The sequence below is a fragment of the Carcharhinus amblyrhynchos genome, chromosome 11 (genome assembly GCF_965287045.1).
Source record: "Carcharhinus amblyrhynchos chromosome 11, sCarAmb.v2.hapA, whole genome shotgun sequence".
NCBI classification, from domain to species: Eukaryota; Metazoa; Chordata; class Chondrichthyes; order Carcharhiniformes; family Carcharhinidae; genus Carcharhinus; species Carcharhinus amblyrhynchos.
The window spans coordinates 13,324,392-13,343,535 of NC_137334.1; the positions used below are offsets into that span (position 1 = coordinate 13,324,392).

General features: G+C 43.9%; 1 protein-coding gene across 1 annotated transcript in view; it reads left to right on the forward strand.

The window, feature by feature from the left end:
• The first annotated feature begins 98 nt into the window (after positions 1-98).
• ndufs1 (NADH:ubiquinone oxidoreductase core subunit S1) overlaps positions 99-19,144 on the forward strand; it is a 51,141-nt gene continuing 32,095 nt past the window's right edge. The window contains exons 1-7 of the mRNA XM_080198585.1: positions 99-239; positions 2,772-2,862; positions 7,781-7,872; positions 9,529-9,636; positions 10,626-10,702; positions 14,246-14,327; positions 18,083-18,213. Of these exons, the coding sequence (XP_080054711.1) occupies positions 2,781-2,862; positions 7,781-7,872; positions 9,529-9,636; positions 10,626-10,702; positions 14,246-14,327; positions 18,083-18,213 (572 nt within the window). The 5' untranslated portion in view covers positions 99-239; positions 2,772-2,780. The remainder of the gene's footprint in view (positions 240-2,771; positions 2,863-7,780; positions 7,873-9,528; positions 9,637-10,625; positions 10,703-14,245; positions 14,328-18,082; positions 18,214-19,144) is intronic.

Genomic DNA, 19,144 nt, shown 5'->3' on the forward strand with positions numbered 1-19,144 from the left:
GTGTCGCTGGAAATTATTTTGCGCTGGAGCTTCCTGTCGGGATAGGCGGAAATTGCCGAGCGGTGATCGGGAGGCGGGGAATTGCCGAGCGGCGATCGGGAGGCGGAAATTGCCGAGTCCCGTGCCAGAGCCGCCATCACTGTTCTGGTTGAGGAGGCCGAAGAGCTGGAGTGGGGTGGCGGTCTGATGAGAGCGTAGCCGCAGTAGCGGCTTGATCCTGGACTCTTGACTGATTTGGGGTAACTGACGATTTCCCCCACCCGGTGATGGGGAATCTGGAAAGACCTGGTGCAGCTGTGTCCACCCTTCCTGGAAGTCTTGCTGCCACCCAGCTTTGCCCTTGAGCCTGAATTCCTGAGAGGCTGCACAGCAGCCCTTGCAGCACAGCCCGGTCTGTGAAACCCTCCTTACGTGGAGCTGTCTGTTTATCAAATGGAGCTGTGGCTGGGACGGATTACCTGTACTGATGCAACTCAGTTTGCAGTCCCCCCCATCCCCCCAACTATTTAAATGGGGGCTCTGATTTATTGTTGTCATATGTATTGGTATACAGTGAAAAGTGTTGTTTCTTGCGCACTATGCAGGCAAAATATGGGTGCCACAGCAGATAGCTTTGCTGCCGCACAGCGCCAGGGTCCCAGGTTCGATTCTGGGCTTGAGTTACTGTATGTGCAGAGTCTGGACCCTCCCCGTGTCTCCTGCGGGTGCTCCGGTTTCCTCCCACAGTCCAAAGATGTGCTGGTCAGGTGGATTGGCCATGCTAAATTGACACTTAGTGTAGGGAGTCTGGCCAGGGTAAATGCATGGGGTTGTGGGGATAGGGCCTGGGTGGGATTGTGCTCACTGCAGACTTGATGGGCTGAATGGCCTCCTACACTATAGGATGCTATGAATCATGCAAACAAAAAAAAAATCCTCTTCAGGACCTTCTCATGTTGTTAGTTGTGGGTACAACCCCTGCTCTGCAGACTTGAGCTAAAAAGTCTTGAACTGCCATTGCATGCAAGGCGACAGACCAAGTGCTAGAAAATGGGATTAGAATAGATAGGTGCAAGATCCTGCTGGCATGAGCAGTTGTGACATCCTACCCATTGACTTTTTTATTGGTTCATGGGATGTGAGCATCGTTAGCAAGACCCGTTACTTGTTGTCCATCCTCAGTTGTCCTGGAGAAGGTGGTGATAAATTGCCTTCTTCAGCTGCTGCAGTCCATGTATTGTCGATACACTCACTGCATTGTTAGGGAGGGAGTTTCTGGATTTCAACCCAGTAACGGTGAAGGAATATGGATACAGTCCCATGTTGTGTGTCTTGGAAGAGGCCTTCCAAGTTGACCCAGAGTACAAGATGCTCTCATCTACAAGACATACGGAAGAACTCACCAAGGATCCTTAGATTGCACCTCCCAGCAATAATTTCTTTTCCATCTACTCTGTGTATAAGTTGACCCATCCTTTACAGCCACAGATCTGCAGTATGTCATGGAGCTTTGCAGAACATTTAACAAATATCTTAAAATGGACGTTCTCATGGAATGGTTACAGCAGAGAAGGATACATTTGGACCATCACAGTGTTGCTTCAGTTTACTGCGAAATAAAACCAGCCTGGGTGAACAGTCCTCCAAAATGGTGAATGCTGTTGATGATAGACTGGCCCTTCTTTGATGTTGATTTGACGACTTCCAACCCCCCCCCGAGCAGGTCTGCCATTATCATCACCAGCTGCCTGGAAGATCCCACTGTCACCAATGTGAATCTCTATTGAAACAGAAGCTGCAGGTTGCAAGATTCAATGCAGCACTAAAAGGCAGTGAGCCTGATTATGTGATTGTGTGGAAACTGATTACCGAAATAATTAAATAATGATTCCAATGCATTAGGATGAAGGCAATAACAATGGCCGTCTCCAACAAGAAAGGATCGAATTATTGCCCTTTAACATTCAATGGCATTACCTTCGCTGTACCCTCCACTATCAACATCCTGGGAGCTCCCATTGATGAGAAATTGAACTGAACTAGCCATACAAATATTGTGGCTACCAGAACTGGACAAAGGCTAGGAATGCTGTGATGAGTAATTTACCACTGACACCCGCTGCTCCCCAAAGCCTGTCCACTGTTCGTAAGGCACGTGTCAGAAGTATGCTGGAATACTCTGCACTTGCCCGGTTGAATAAGCTGTGACAACATTCAAGAAGCTTGACCCCATCCAGGACAAAGCAGCCCTGCCTGATTGTTACCCCTTCCACGAACATTCAATCCCTCCACCACTGATGTTCAGTGGCAGCAGTGTGTACCATCTACAATACGTACTGAGGAACTCACCAAGAATCCTTAGGTTGCACCTTCCAGATATAATATTCATACCATCTAGAAGGACAAGGGTACACCACCACCTGCGAGGTCCCCTCCAGACCACTCACCAACCTGATTTGGAAATATATCACCGTTCCTTCACTATCGCTGGGTCAAGATACTGAGATTCCCTCCCTAACAGCACAGTGGGTGTATCTACACCTCAGGGACTGCAGTGGTTCAAGAAGGCAGCTCACCACCACCTTCTGAAAGGTAGCTCAGGATGGGCAATAGATGCTGGCCTGGCCACATTCCATGAAAATGAATTTTTAAACAAAGGTCAAACCTGAAGATAATGAAATCACAGATGAGGGTTTTGACAGGAAGCAAGCTAAGGCAGAGCTGGAGATGGGGTCATGTTACACAGCTGGAAGTTTGTGTAAATTGATTCTAAGTGAATGCTTCCTTTGCAGGTTGCAATCATGCTGCGGTTACCTGTGATTCGCAGGAAGTTAACTGGCGTTTCCCAGACTGCCAAAGACATCCTGGGAGCAAAGAACAATGGTATGAACAGTAGTATGGATGAGAAGTGACTTTCCCTCTCTGTCAGCAATTTCAATGTATTGCAATTAATGTTGTGTGAACTTTTTAGACTTCCATGCACAGATTTACTGGGGCATTGTTAAATGATAATTGTTATGGTGTTTCAATTAGTAATGAACTAATTTCTCATCGATTTTTTTTTTCTCTACATTTTGGTAATGCTAACCAAGTCAGATTTATTGACCTTCCTTGTTGCCTTGATGGGTAGTCAGCTGTTATATCTGATGGGCTTGCTAAACCCCACCAGAGAGCTTTAACTGTAGGCAGAGTGTGGAGCTGGCGTCATGTGTAGGTCAGACCAGCTGGCAAGGTCACTTCTCTGAAGGGCAATAGTGAAACATTTGGATTTCTAAAATATTCCTTGCATGGACATTTTGGTTTATTTTCCCAAGATGCCAGTCCACAAATGACTGAATTTATTGATTCACTTTTACATCTTATTATGGGGGCAATTTGAAATTGCAACTCTGGGCTACTGGTATTAAAGCTGCTATCCTATGTTGCAGCATTACTGTCTCCTGAATACTTTATGCTTTGCTCTAAATTGTCCCAACAATCTGGAAGGGACTTCACCTTGCCCCCTTGTGGGGCACAGTGTTAGCACAGCTGCCTCACAGCACCAATGATCCAGGTTCAGTTCCCAGCTTGGGAATTCCCACTGTCTGTGTGGAGTTTGCATGTTCTCCTCGTGTCTAAATGGGTTTCCTCTGGGTGCTCCAGTTTCCTCCCACAATCCAAAGATGTGCAGGTTAGGTGGATTGGCCATGCTAAATTGCCCTCGTTTTGGGGGGATTAGCAGGATAAATATGTGGGGTTACAGGGATGGGGTGGGGATTGTTGTCGGTCCAGGCTGGATGGGCCGAATGGCGGCCTCCTGTATTGTAGGGATTCTATGATCTCAGTGGTGACCTTGAGCTGATTCCCAGGACAGAGTCAGGCTGAGAGGAAAATCTTTTCACCCAGAGGGCAGCGGAAGTCTGCCTGAAAGGGTGATGGAGACAGAGACCCTCATAACATTTAAGAAGTATTTTTAGATGTTGCGCTTGCGATGCCAAGGTATACAAGGCTATGGGCCAAGTGCTGGAAAATGGATTAGAATAGATGTGGTTTGTCTTTGACTGGCACAGATGTGATGAGACAAAGGGGCTATTTCTGTGCTGTGTACATCTATCACTGTGTCCCATTCCTAAGAGTACTTGATGTTGAAACTCATCCAATTCTTACTCTGCTGCTACCCACACTTTGAGTGTAACATTTTAAAGTGGAATTTTTTTGTCTTACGTTTTAAGGGTATGCATGAGCTTTGGCTGAGAGATTTCTTGTGAGTGTTTTTATTATATGTCTCTTTTGGCAGGGAAGGTGTGTTATTAAATTTATGATTTTTGCAGTTAATACAAGACAAAAGGTTGTTCTCTTAAACAATTACTTCTAAAGTTGAATAGAATTTTTTTTAAAGAAATAATTTGGTGCTCAACAGCAAGACCTTGTAACTCCCCTTATTTGTTTAATTGTCTTGGTTGCTATTAAGGCTTTTAAGATATATATTTCTGATGTCTTTGGTACAGGTAATCTTGTATCTGCCGTACCTGCTCTGTGCTTAGTTATAGAGGTTTACAGCATGGAAATGGGCCCCTTGGCCCAACTTGTCCACAGCACCCAGTTTTTACCATTAAGCTAGCCCCATTTGCCTGCATTTGGTCCATATCTCTCTATGCCCACCTTATCCATGTCACTGTCTAAATGCTTTTTAAAAGACAAAATTGTACCCGCCTCTACTACCACCTCTGGCAGCTCGTTCCAGACACTAAGCACTCTGTGTGAAAGAATTGCTCCTCTGGACCCTTTTGTATCTCTCACCTATGCCCTTTAGTTTTAGATTCCCCACCTTATGGAAAAAGATATTGACTATCTACCTGACCTATGCCCCCTTAGTATTTTATACATCTCTATAAGATCACCCCTAAGTCTCCTAAGCTCCGAGGAAAAATGTCTCAGTCCATCCAGCCTTATAACTCAAACCATCAAGTCCTGGAAGCATTTTAGTAAATCTTTTCTGCACTCTTTCTAGTTTAATAATATCCTTTCTATAATAGGGTGACCAGAACTGCGCCCAGCATTATAAGTGTGGCCTTACCAATGTCTTGTTCAGATTTACAGGACATCCTAACTCCTGTATTCAATGTTCTGACCAATGAAACCCATGCATGCCGAATGCCGCCGTCACCGTCCTGTCCACCTCTGACTCTATTTTCAAGAAGCTATGTATCTGTACCCTTAGATCTCTTTGTTCTGTAACTCTCCCCAGTGCCTTACCATTAACTGAGCAAGTGCTGCCCTGGTTCAACCTACCAAAATGCATCACCTCACGTTTATCTAAAGTAAACTCCATCTGCCATTCATTGGCCCAATTGATCAAGATCCCATTGCAGTCCTAGATAACATTCTTCACTGTCCATTATGCCACCAATCTTACTAAGCATACCTCCTAAATTTTCATCCAAATCATTAATATAAATGACAAATAACAGTGGACCCAGCACCAATCTGAGGCATACTGCTGGTCACAGGCCTCCAGTTTGAAAAACAATCCTCTACAAGCATCCTCTGTCTTCTGTCATCTCGCCAATTTTGTATCCAACTGCTTCTACAGAAAGCTGTATGCTTTTAAACAGCGCTTTGCAAATTGTCAGTCTCAAAAAAGCCAGTTGAAAAATTTCAGCTCCTTGTCCTGTATCTGGATTTTTTTTGAAGTGCATGTGTCAAACAAGTACATATAATGGAGCTGGGAGTACTGCCTAAGATTTGCTTGCTTACATCAAGTGCCAATGTCAAACTAGTACGTGAGTTATAAAAAATTATTAATATGGATAAAGGCAAAATACTCTGGATGCTGGAACCTGAAACAAAACAGAGCTCTGATGAAGGGTCATCCTGACTTGAAACGTTGGTTCTATTCTCTCTCCACAGATGCTGTCAGACCTGCTGAGGTTTTCCAGCAGTTTCTGTTTTTGTGTAATTAGTGTGGAACTGATTTCATTGTCCTTTTTGCAAGTGATGTTTTGCCTTAAACACGTGAAGAATTTTGCATTATTATTTTTCAGTCTTTTGATCTCCACTTTGTTGCAGCATTTTTTAATTTCAGAATCTCTCTCTGCTCTTGCTCACTGCTGTGCCCCATCCAATATTCTGAATTTATGATCATTCTTACCACCCATGCTTCACTAGTTGTCATTCTTTGCCCAATCCTCCTTCACCTTCAGCCATTCTCTGTTGTACAGATTTATAAAATCTGTTGGAAGGTGGTGAGGATAAGCCTAGCTCTGTGAGCAACACTCGTGTTTCCTGAATCTCAAAGTCTTGGGTTCAAGTTCCACTTTATGACTCGAATAAAGTCACATGAAGGGACGGCATGATGGCACAGTCATTTAGCACTGCTGCCTCACAACAGCCAGGGACCCGGTTTCAATTCCGGCCTTAGGTCACTGTCTGTGTGGAGTCTGCACGTTATCCCTGTATCTGCATGGCTTTCCTCCGGGTGCTCCGGCTTCCTTCCACAGCCCAAAGATGTGCGGCTTAGGTTGATTGGCCATGCTAAATTGTCCCTAGTGTCAGGGGGATTAGCAGGGTAAATATATGGGGCATAGGTCCTGGGTGGGGTTGTGGTCAGTGCAGACTCAATGGGCCCAATGACCTCCTGCATTATAGGGATGCTATGATTCTATGATAAATAACCTCAGATGTCATATTTCAGGGCTGCATCACCCTTCAATTGCGACCCCAGCTATCACTTCCCTTTTGAAAGATCCTTTGACATAATTTGAAAAATACTCAGATTCTGCTGGTGTCCAGGCCAATGTTCTGCCCTAACCCAAAAAATTGGTCATTCATCCCATTGCCAAATGTGGGGTCTTGATGTGTAAAATGATTGCTGTGCAGCAACGCAGGCTTTGTGTCATGAAAATAATTTACTCTATGAAGTGATCAAGAGGGATGCGATAAAGCATTATATCCCTCAAACTTTCTTCAAATCAAAATATCAGACCATTATTTACCAGCTTGTGCATTAATTGCAATCATTGTCTATACCAGCAGAAACAAGAAGTTCAAACACATTTGACCAAAGACATGTAATTGAGACCTTAAAATGGCCCATCATTGTCAGCCAACAGCAGTGGTTGCAACAGGAATGGTGCTGTGTGGAGTTTTACTGGCAAAAGTTTATTTTATGCATCAATCGCAGATCAGTAGTAGGACTGTTGCCTCTGAATCACAAGGCAAAGGTGTTCAGATTCCACAAGAGATTTCAGCATACAATTTCAGTTTACACTTCAATACTGAGGGAGTGCCACATTGCCGAAGGTATCATATTTCAAATGAAACATAAAAGGAGCCTCAGATTAACCTTCTCAGATGCATACAAAGCATACCGTAGCACTATTTCAAAGAAGAGCAAGGCAGTTTTCTCTTGTCCTGTCTAATATGATAATCAAGACATGATTACCTTGCTGTTTGTGGGAGCTTGCTGCGTTTCCCACATTACAACAGTGACCACTCTTCAGAAGTATCTCCTTCGGCCGCAAAATACTTTGGAACGTCATGGGCTGCCACAAAAGGAGGCCATTTGGCCCATTGTGCCTGTACTGTCTTTTTGACAGAGCTATACAATTATCTCACCCCTGCACTTACCATAACTCCTGAAAATCTTTACCATATCTCTTGATATTTTGTCCATCTTGCATCCCACCACAAAAAAGTCACTTGCTTATGTGCCATAATTTGGCAACTACTATTCAAGTGCGTTATTCGTTGATGTACTGCAATCCTAAAATGGCACCTTGTAATTCTGCAACCTGTTGGTTGCTCTCTTGTATTTTTTCAGTTCGCACCACTGCTACAGCAGCTAGCAACCTGGTTGAAGTGTTCGTTGATGGCAAGCAAGTGATGGTGGAGCCTGGAACCACTGTCCTACAGGTACGGTACCTGACTCTGTCAGTAAACCTAAGCGTTGTGAATTGTGACTTGGGCCATGCTGGTAAGGGTTAAGAGGAGATTTCTGCAGTGAGTTATTTTGGCACGGAAGGAAGCCAAAGGGCAAATAAGACTACTGGAATGGACGACAATAAGCACAATACTAATGTTTGTCGTCATTTGATCCTGTATCCCTGGACTACCCGAGCCACAATTAGGACCCAGTTGCCTGGGCTTTGAGAGTTGAATTGATGAAGGAAAGTGTACTGGCTGAGACCCATAAAGTTAAATTTGGGTTTCCTTGCTGCACGTCGATGTGTTTACTGCTCTACTTAGTAGGAGAGAGAGCCACATGTCCAGACTTGAAATTGAAAATGTTTTTGACTTCCCATTGCGTGGAGCCTTGTAACTGTTGATAATTTCAGCCAAGTTCCCATTAATGTGTAGATATCTTGAAGAGAGCAGAGAAGTTGGGATTGTTCTCAGAGCAAAGAATGTTAGCGCATTCTTTATTGGGAAATCAGGTGCATGTACAATGGCGCCCTCTGGCATTCAGCAGCCAGCTTCCTGGTGTGAATAAGCTCCACCCACTCCCCCTACTGGCATGAATAATCTCCACCCACTCCTCTACTGGCGAGAATCACACTTTGCCTCACTCTTTCTCTAAGTGGCATAACGTAGTGTTTGAGGGCTCACCCAAAAAATGGGTGTGATTCTCTCTCGTTTGCATGCTTGTTCAGCACTTAGAATTTTTTTGGTAAGATCGCTCCCTTTGTGTTTAAGTCGAGCCTGGCTTTTCCAGAATCCAGGTCCAAAATATGTCAAAACTGAAGTATAATCCTGGAAATGTTAATGGTTCAAATGCATTATTAATGTACGATAATGAAAATGAGTACTGGTAAATAAATGCTTAAAATATTTATGCATTTAAGTTTTGTTTTCATTTATTCAAGTTATTGAAGTGAAATCTTTATTGTTGTTTGTTTTTACTTTATTCCATTGCAACTTTTTTTGGATTTCAGTTGGATACAAATCAAGCATACATGCCAACCCTTCAAACTAATCATCTTTGGAAAATGTTGACCTCATGACTTACGGACTAAAAAAAAGTCCTAAAAATTTGAATTTTATAAGATTATATAGAAATAGTGGTATTCAAAATCATGAGGGATTTAGGAGAAACTTTCCACTATTCGGAAGCTCTGTAACCAGAGTACCCTAATTTAAGCTGACTAGTGCGTGAACTAGGGGAGATGAGAATTTTCTTCAATGCAACATATTGTTAGCATTTGGAACGCATTGCCTGAAAGGGTGGTGGAAGCAGATTCAATAATCATTTCAAAGGGCAATCCAATATATAGCAATGTGAATGGAAAATTTGTCCCATTGAGTCTGCTCCGCCATGCGATAAGTTCGTGGCTGATCTAGTTGTGGTCTTGATTGCATTCCTTTGTCTGTCCCCCATAATAAAATCCTGCGCAGGGTCAACGGGCCTTCTCATTGTCCATTCCGATCCCCGTGGCGGGCGGGACAGTAAAATTCCAGCCATTAGCTCAGCACTTCTCCCCGTTCTAAACAAGAGAACTTTGCCAAAGAAATGTAAAATGGATCTTAACTCAGGAAATAACATGACAAACCTGGTCCCTCTTCTGATTACAGGCCTGTGAGAAGGTTGGCATCCAGATCCCTCGGTTTTGTTACCATGACAGGCTGTCCGTTGCCGGGAATTGTCGAATGTGTCTGGTGGAAATCGAGAAGGCACCCAAGGTAACGGGAGTGTTTGTGTTTTATGTTGCAGTGGGGAGGGGTTCCCAACTGGATATATATACTGGAAAAGATGGGGCAGCATGGTGGCACAGTGATTAGCACTGCTGCCTCACAGTGCCAGGGAACCGGCTTCAATTCCAGCCTTGGGTCACTGTCTGTGTGGAGTTTGCATGTTCTCCATGTGTCTGTGTGGGTTTCCTCTGGGTTTCCTCCACACTCCAAAAATTTGTGAGTTAGATTGATTGGCCATGTTAAATTGGCCCTTACTGTTAGAGCGATTAGCAGGGTAAATGTGTGGGGGGACGGGAATAGGGTCTGGGTGGGATTATTGTCAGTACAGATTTGATGGGCAATGGAAAATGATGGTACTGGGAAATAAATTCCATTTGTCATGAAATGGGCTAATTTAAGGAGGGGGTCTCCATGCCAGTGGAAGCAATGGTGGTCCTGCAGAAGGAGAACTGGGAGAAAGGATTTCTCTGTCACAGGGACAGAGTGATTTAGAATGGGAAATGAAAATCTTAAACTTATCCATTCAGCACTATAGCAGGCCATTTCAGCCATTGTACCAGTAGGCATTCCCACTGAAGGTACAAAATTTCTTATCTCTTTTCCCCTCCTTCCCTTCCTTTCCCTCTCTGCCTTGCCTACCATTCGTTGCTCTGTTCCAACACAGAATTGCCACCTGTACATGGATGCTGTGCTGTGGTGGCAGGGGCACTGCACATCAGTGACAAAGGAAGATTATTGATAAAGAAAACCTTTCTTTACTAGTAACTTTTGAAATAGTTTAACTTCTAAAGCAGACCATCCCCTTTTTAAAATGAATTGTGTAGGAAGTGTTATAAATATTGAATCTAGCCCCCCCATAATATTGAAGGGGTAACTGTATAATATATATATATTTGTTATTCTGACTCAATATATTACTATTCTGTTATTGATGTAAGTTGACGACAAATTGTGTTGTCCTTTTTGGTTTTTTTAAGCCTGTGGCTGCCTGTGCTATGCCTGTGATGAAAGGGTGGAACATCCTTACAAACTCCGAGAAAAGCAAGAAAGCAAGGTATCGAATGTATGAAACCCCTTCATAGATCGTTCTGTGAACGTGCAGTTACAAAGGACTGAAAGCACCCTCTTGTCTGCAAAGTTCAATTGCAATCTGATCTTAAAAAAAACATAAGAACTAGGAGCAGGAGTCGGCAATTCAGCCCCTTGAGCCTGCTCCGCCATTCAATCTGATCATGACTGATCTCATCTCAGCCCCTTCCTGCCCGCTCCATGTAATCTTTCATCCCACTAACCCATCTATCTCCTCAAATTTGTTTAGTGTTCTGGTGTCCACTGTACTCTGTGGTAGAGATTTCCAGAGATTCATGGCCCTTTGAGTGAAATAGTTCCCCCTCATTTTTGTTTTAAATCTGCCACCCCTTAATCTAAAACTATGGCCTCTTGTTCCAGAACATCCAATAAGGGGAGCATCCACTCTACGTCTATGCTGTTAGTCTCCTTTAGCATCTTATATACCACAATTAGATTTCACCTCATTCTTCTGAACTCCAGTGAGTATTGACCTAAACTGCTTAATCTCCCTTAAGACAAACTCCTCGTCCCTGCAATCAAGCTAGTGAAGCTTCTCTGAACTGCCTCTAATGTATTTACATCCTTCCTCAAGTAATGGGACCAAAACTGTGCGCAATACTCCAGATGCAGTCTCACCAATGCCTTGTACAGTTGCAACCACACTTCCCTATTTTATCCTTTACTCCATTAGAAATGAATGCAAAAATACCATTTGCCTGCCTTATTATCTGCTGTACCTGTATACTAACTTATCGCGACTGGTGTACGAGGACACCCAAATCCCTCTGCACCGAAGCATTTTGAAGTTTCTCGCTATTTAGATAATAAGTTGTCTTTTTATTCCTCCAGCCAAAATGAATAACCTCTCACTCATCCAAGTTAAATTCCTTTTATTCATGAAGGAAATTGTAAACTGGTGCGATTAATGTCCCTGACAAATTTTGAGAGATGCGCAACAGAAACCTTTGGAAAAAGGATAGGGAAAATAATTTGCAAGTGAATGGAAGAAACATCTGCGGGTGGCATGGTGGCACAGTAGTTAGCGCTGCTGCCTCACAGTGCCAGGTACCCTGATTTGATTCCTGGCTTGGGTCACTGTCTGTGTGAGTTTGTATGTTCTCCCATGTCTGCGTGGGTTTCCTCCCACACTCCAAAGATAGGTGGGTTAAGTTGATTGGCTAAATTGACCCTTAGTGTCAGGGGGATTAGCAGGGGATCATGGAATAGGGCCTGGGTGGGACTGTGGTCGGTGCAGATTCAATGGGCCAAATGGCCGCCTCCTGCGATGTAGGGATTCTATGATCTCCACTGTATTATGGGATAGTAAAATGTAATGTCTTTGGTGTAGATTGAAATATGTTGTTGAGATACAAACTGTCCCTCAGTTGGCATACCCCAGGAACCTCAACAGGCTCTAATGATGCATTGTGTGTTATTGGAACATTCACTGTTCAAAACAGAACAAGAAGATAATTTCACTTTCCTGTACATATATATTGTATCAAGCTCCATTTAGAGTCAGAGGTCCGTAGTATGGAAATAGGCCCTTTGGCCCAACTTGTCCATGCTGCTACTTTGTTTTTAACCTCTAACCAGTCCCAATTGCATATGTTTGGCCCGTATCGCTCGATAGCCATCTTACCATTAACTATCTAACTGCTTTTTAAAAGACAAAATTGTACCTGCCTCTACTATTACCTCTGGCACCTTGTTCCAGACACTCACCACCCTCTGTGAAAGAATTACCCTTCTGAACCCTTTTGTATCTCTCCCCTCTCACCTTAACCCTATGTCCTCTAGTTTTAGACTCCTCTACCTTTGGGAAAAGATATTGACTATCTAACTGATCTTTGCCACTCATTATTTTATAGACCTCTATAAGATCACCCCTCAGACTCCTATGCACCAGAGAAAAATGTCCCAGTCTATTGAGCCTCTCCTTGTAACTCAAACCATCAAGTCCTGGTAGCAACCTAGCAAATCTTTTCTGAACTCCTTCTAGTTTAATAATATCCTTTTTATAATAGGGTGACCAAAACTGCGCATGGTATTTCAAATGTGGCCTTACCAATGTCTTTTACAACATCAACAAGACACCCAACTCCTGTATTCAGTGTTCTGACCAATGAAACCAAGCATGCTGAATGCCTTCTTCACCACCCTGTCCACCTGTGACTCCACTTTCAAGGAGCTGTGAACCTGTATTCCTAGATTTCTTTGTTCTGTAACTCTTTCCCAAAGGCCGACCGTAAACTGAGTAAGTCCTGCCCTGACTTAATCTACCAAAATGCATCATCTTGCACTTGTTTAAGTTAAACTCCTTCTGCCATTCGTCAGCCCACTGGCCCGATTGACCAAGATCTCATTGCAATCCTCAATAACCTTCTTCACTGCCCACTATGCCACCAATCTTGTTGTCACCTGCAAACTTACTAACCATGTCTCCTAAATTCTCATCCAAATATAATAAACAAAGAACAACCCAGCACGGGAAACAGGCCCTTTGGCCCAACGAGCCCGCGCCGCCGCATCACCCTACACCTATTCTACCCTGCGTGTCTACGAATGGAACCCCTAACTTAGCCAGATTCAGGGGAGAATAGTGTCAATTTGGTAAAACCAATCAGCCTAAGAGCACATCTTTGGGGTGTGGGAGGAAACCGGAGCGCCCGGAGGAAACCCACGCAACCACAGGGAGAATGCGCAAACTCCCACAGACACAGGCCCAAATCCATGTATCTGCACAGCTAGCAGTGCTAGTCACCGAGCTGTTGCGGCGCCCGTCTACCGGTCCAGGATCAAGCACACACACCGACACGAAGTACTAGGCCACTCCCGGAATTTCCAAGAGCAGCCCACGCACGACCCACCGTGTGCGTGCCCCTCGTTTGACACGAGATGCACCTCCACCTGTGGAATAAAAAGACAAAAACGTTAATGACACGCAAATGTGGACCCAGCACTGATCCCTGAGGCACAGGCCTTCAGTTTGAAAAACAACCCTCTACAACTATCGTCTGTCTTCTGTTATCAAGCCAATTTTATATTCATTTGGCTGCCTCCCACTGGATCCCATGAGATTTGATCTTATGCAACAACCTACCCCTGCAGTACCTTGTCAAATGTCTTGCTAAATTCCATGTAAACAACATCAACTGCACTGCCCTCACCTTGGCTACCCCTTCAAAAAAAACAGTCAGATTTGTGAGACATGATTTTCCACTCACAAAGCCATGCTGACTGTCCCTAATCAGCCCTTGCCTCTCTAAATGCCTGACATCCTTTCTCAGAATACCATCTACCAACTTGCTCACTGGCTTGTAGTTCCCAGGCTTTTCCTTGCAGCCCTTTTTAAACAAAGGCACGACATTTGCCACCCTCCAATCTGTGGCTGTCAATGACACAAATATATCTGCTAGAGGACCCGCAATTTCCTCCCTACCTCCCACAGTGTCCTGGGAATCACTTCCAATCCCGGGGATTTATCTACCTTGATAATACCTTCATATCTGTTTTATTTTAACAGGGAAGGTGTGATGGAATTCCTGCTGACTAATCATCCATTGGACTGTCCCATCTGTGACCAAGCAGGAGAATGTGATCTCCAGGTACCACTACAATTGATAGTGATGAATAGGAAAGATTGTTTCCTATGAGTGAAGATGCAACAGGATAAAGATGTCATGATTCTAGTGAATTCCAATAATTTTGCTTACATTCTATGCCAAGGACCATTTCACCTATGAACTGTTGTGTATCTGCCAATTCTGTGTTGTCCAGGTGTCAGACAGAAGCTGTTCTATTTTCAAAGCTTCATTGCTATCGGCTGAAACACTGTTGTTTAGACACATGGGTGGCATGGTGGCACAGTGGTTAGCACTGCTGCCTCACAGCGCCAGGGACCCAGGTTCAATTTCGGCCTCGAGTGACTGTGGAATTTGCATATTCTCTCTGGGTCTGCGTGGATTTCCCCTGGGTGCTCCAGTTTCTCCCTACAGTCTCCCAAAGTTGTGCAGGCAAGGTGGATTGGCCATGCTAAATTGCCCCTTAGTGTCAGGGGGACTATCTAGGGTAAATGCATGGGGTTATGGGTGGAATTGTGGTCTTTGCAGACTTGATGGGCTAATTGGCCTCCTACTGCACTGTAGGATTCTGTGATTTTACCCCTTTGAATAAACTGTGGACTGAGAAAATTGCCTCACGGTGCCAGGAACCCAGGTTCGATTGCTGGCTTGGGTCACTGTCTGTGTGGAGTTTGCACATTCTCCCCATGTTACAAATAGTTAAGATTATTAAAATAAAAATGAAATGGGGCAAGAAGATGAGGATCCTTTGATTTGTCTCTCTTCGGACTCAAGTAATAAAAAGTGGAGTGTTTTTATGCCTAAGAACCTAGACAACCTCCATGATGTGGTTTATCTATGAAGTTTTGTTTGTGGGTTTCTCAGGTGCTCACCTTTACATGAACTGTAATATGGAACATGCAGGACTGAAGATCGTTACAGACTAGTGTGAGATCTCCCATGAACACAAAGCTGTGAGCCATGCACACGGAATTACCTGCTGCCCTCTAAACACATTGGCTGGCAAATTGCCACCTTAATTGATAACTTGTCTCTCCCCCATGAACAGAGTTAACTGTTCACGCTAGCTGTTGAGATGGTTTCCAGCTGTGTGTGTAGCATGACTCAAAAAAAATGTTCTAACCCCAGAAAATAAACACACACACCCCATGATGAAGATTCCAGTGTTTGTCCATGCTGAGTAATGGAGGTTACCATACTTTGTCTGATGGTATTGATTCACCTGCTATTAATGGGGCATGCGCAATAATGTTCACAATGATGTCAGGTATTTGTATGATTTAAGTAAATGATGCCAAGATTATTGGTGTACAAATGATGATAGATTGCAGACTTGTGTTCTCTTGAATATTAAAGATGAAGGGGTGATCTCATTGAGGCAGTGAAGGTGTTTCATAGAATCGCTACAGAACAGAAGGAGGCCATTTGGCCTATTGAGTCTGTACCGACGACAGTCCCATCCAGGATCCATTCTCATAACCCCACACATTTATTCTGCTAATCCCTTTGACACTGGGGTCAATTTAGAATGGGCAATCAATCTAACTTGCATATCCTTAGACTGTGGGAGGAAACTGGAGCACCCAGAAGAAACCCATGCAGACATGGGGAGAATGTGCAAACTCCACACAGACAGTATCCCAAGGCCTGATTTGAATCCGGGTTCCCGGTGCTGTGAGGCAGCAGTGCTAACCACTGTGCCACCATGTCGCCCACCTGTTTGAAGGGTTTGAGAAGGTGTTTTGACTTGTGAAGCCCAGAACAAAGCTTAACCTTAAAATTAGACCTGGGCCATTCAGGGGTGATGTCTGGAAGTTTACTCACACAAACAGTGGTGGGATTCTACTCTGGAGAATTCTCTGTCTCCTGAAAAAAACTTGCCATTGGAGAGCAATTAAATGTTTCAAAGCCAAGACTGATACAGTTTTGTTAAGTAAGGGTGACAGGAAGATGGAGTTAAAATGCAGATCAACTATTATCTAATTGAATGGTGGAACAGATGTGAGGGCCTCAATTGTCATTCTTCATGACAATCGTGAATCTTTATCCCTTTACAAGTATAACTTGAGATATTTGCAGTATTTTGCTCCTTAAGTATGCTCCCTCGGAGTGTTAAAACACAGCTAATATCGAAGATGTTTGCCCACTGTGCGATCTCAACTGGCCCATCAGTTGGCTGCACAAAGTGAACACGAGTTCTCAGCCAGAAATGAAAGAAAAATCCCAGCAAGTAACATGTGGCCAGAGTTCTTCAAGCAGCACTTGGAAGAACAACATCTGTGGAGTGCCAAGAAAGGTGCAGAGTCTTTTGGGAGGAGAGCTAAAGCTGTAGGGAAAGTGGGAAAGGAGGAAAGAAAGAACAAAGGAAATTACAACACAGGAACAGGCCCTACGGCTCTCCAAGCCAGCACCAACCACGCTGCCCATCTGAACAAAAACCCCAGTTTTTTTTTTGGAGGGGGTGCAGTAGTTACAATGAGGGTGAGTAAACTAAACCAGACTCAGAACTGAATGGAATTGCTCAATTTTTTACGAAAATACCACGTAGGAATTCTGTTGGCTTTCAGGATGAAATTGGTGGAGATTGAGGTGATGAAGGCACGAGACAAGGAACTCTTGCGCACTTATTTGTTAAAGCCTATTTCTATTCAGGACCTAATGAGAATTTTAAGAATATTAAAACTGGCACTGGATATAAATCCAGCAGATTTGCTGTATGACATTCTTTAAGATAAAATTAATTTCAAATGAGTGCTGCAGATAAGTTTTGTTAAGTTGCACTGGTGGCGTTTGAGCACTTTACCCTCATAAGCCACAGAGCTGAATACCATGGCACCCCAGGGGTCACACAGCTATGTACTTATTAAATGCCTTGTGTCTGCATACATTTCCTGTCGTGGCACTGCAGTTAGCACTGCTGCCTCACGGCGCCAGGGACCTGGATTTGACCTGGTCTCGGGTGACTACCTGTGTGGAGTTTGCACATTCTCCCTGTGTCTATAATTTGATTTGATTTATTGTTGTCATGTGTATTAGTACAAAGTACCGTTTCTTGCGTGCTATACAGACAAAGCATACCGTTCGTCGAGAAGGAAACAAGAGAGTGCAGAATGTAATGTTATAGTCATAGCTAGGGTGTAGAGAAAAATCAACTTAGTGCAGGGTAGGTCCATTGAAAAGTCTGCAGTAGCAGGGAATAAGCTGTTCTTGAGTTGGTTGAGACGTGACTTCAGACTTTTGCATCTTTTTCCTGATGGAAGAAGGTGAAAGAAAGCATGTCCAGGGTGCATGGGTTTCCTCCATGTGTTCCAGTTTGCTCCCACACTCCAAGGAGGCGTGAGTTAGAGTGATTGACCATGCTAAATTGCCCTTAGTATCAGGTGGATCAGCAGGGTAAATATGTGGGATTATGGAGAGAGGGTCTGGGTGGGATTGTTGTCAGTGCAGGCTTGATGAGCTGAATAGCCTCCTTCTGCACTGTAGGGATTCTATGACCCTCCATGTCTCGATTTTATAGTGGAAATTGCTTTGGTAAATACGTTATTCTGTAATGACACTGCCCACCAGTGAAAGTTCTATATTGTAATGTGACAAATTTACATAGGCAGAGAAAACCTGAAATTGAAAATTAAATAGTGCAGGCAGGGAGTTGTAGCATTTTGAATCTGCCAAACTCAGTTTGATAGTTCCAGCCATTCCCACTTGTGTTCTCTCTGTTATTTGCTGCCTGTTGTCATTCTTATTATGTATTTTCTGTGCGATATTTGTAATTGGTGTAGGACCAGTCAATGATGTTTGGCAGTGATCGGAGCAGATTTACAGATGGCAAGAGAGCTGTGGAGGACAAGAACATTGGACCTCTTGTGAAAACGATAATGACGAGGTGTATCCACTGCACGCGCTGCATCAGGTACCTGCCCAAAGTCATTTTATTTTATAAACACACTGCTTGCTGTTACAAGCATCCATTATAGACCGGAATATCAACTGGGGCAGCTCAGTGGCACAGTGGTTAGCACTGTTGCCTCAGTGCCAGGGACCCGGGTTTGATTCCCGGCTTGGGTCACTGTCTGTATGGAGTTCTCCCCGTGTCTGCGTGGGTTTCCTCCGGGTGCTCCAGTTTTCTTCCACATTGCAAAGATGTGCGGGTTAGGTGGATTGACCATGGTAAATTGTCCATTAGTGTCTGGAGGATTAACAGGGTCAATAAATGAGGTTGCAGGGATAGGTTGGTTGGCCATGCTAAATTGACCCTTGTGTTAGGGAGGTTAGCGAGGTAAATGTGTGTGGGATCATTGTCAGTGTAGGCTTTAAGGGCTGAATGGCCTCCTTCTGCACTGTAAGGATTCTATGAATTGGGTACTCACTGTACAGTGTTGGTTGTGAATCAGGTTAGCATGTATTCACCTGAAGACCCACTGCAGAGTCTGGAAGATAAAATGTAGGCTAAGATTCCAGTGCAGCACTGAGGGAGTGCTGCTCTGTTGGAGGTGCTAACTTTCAACTATGGTATTAAACCAAGTGCCCATCTGCCTTTAAGTGGATGTGAAAGATCCCATGGAACTTTTTTGAAGAAGAGCAGCACAGGTGGCCTGAGAAATATTAACCCCTGAGCCAACATCATTCAAATAAATTGGTCACTTTCCCATTGTTCCTTGTGGGAGCTTGCAGTGCACACATTGGCTGCCTTGTGTTTGTTTTATTAGTCATAAGTAAGGCTTACATTAACACCACAGTGCAGTTACTGTGAAATCCCCTTGTCACCATGTTCTGGTTCCTGTTCAGTACACTAAAGGAGAATTTAGTACGGCCAATGCACCTAACCAACACGTTTTCAGACT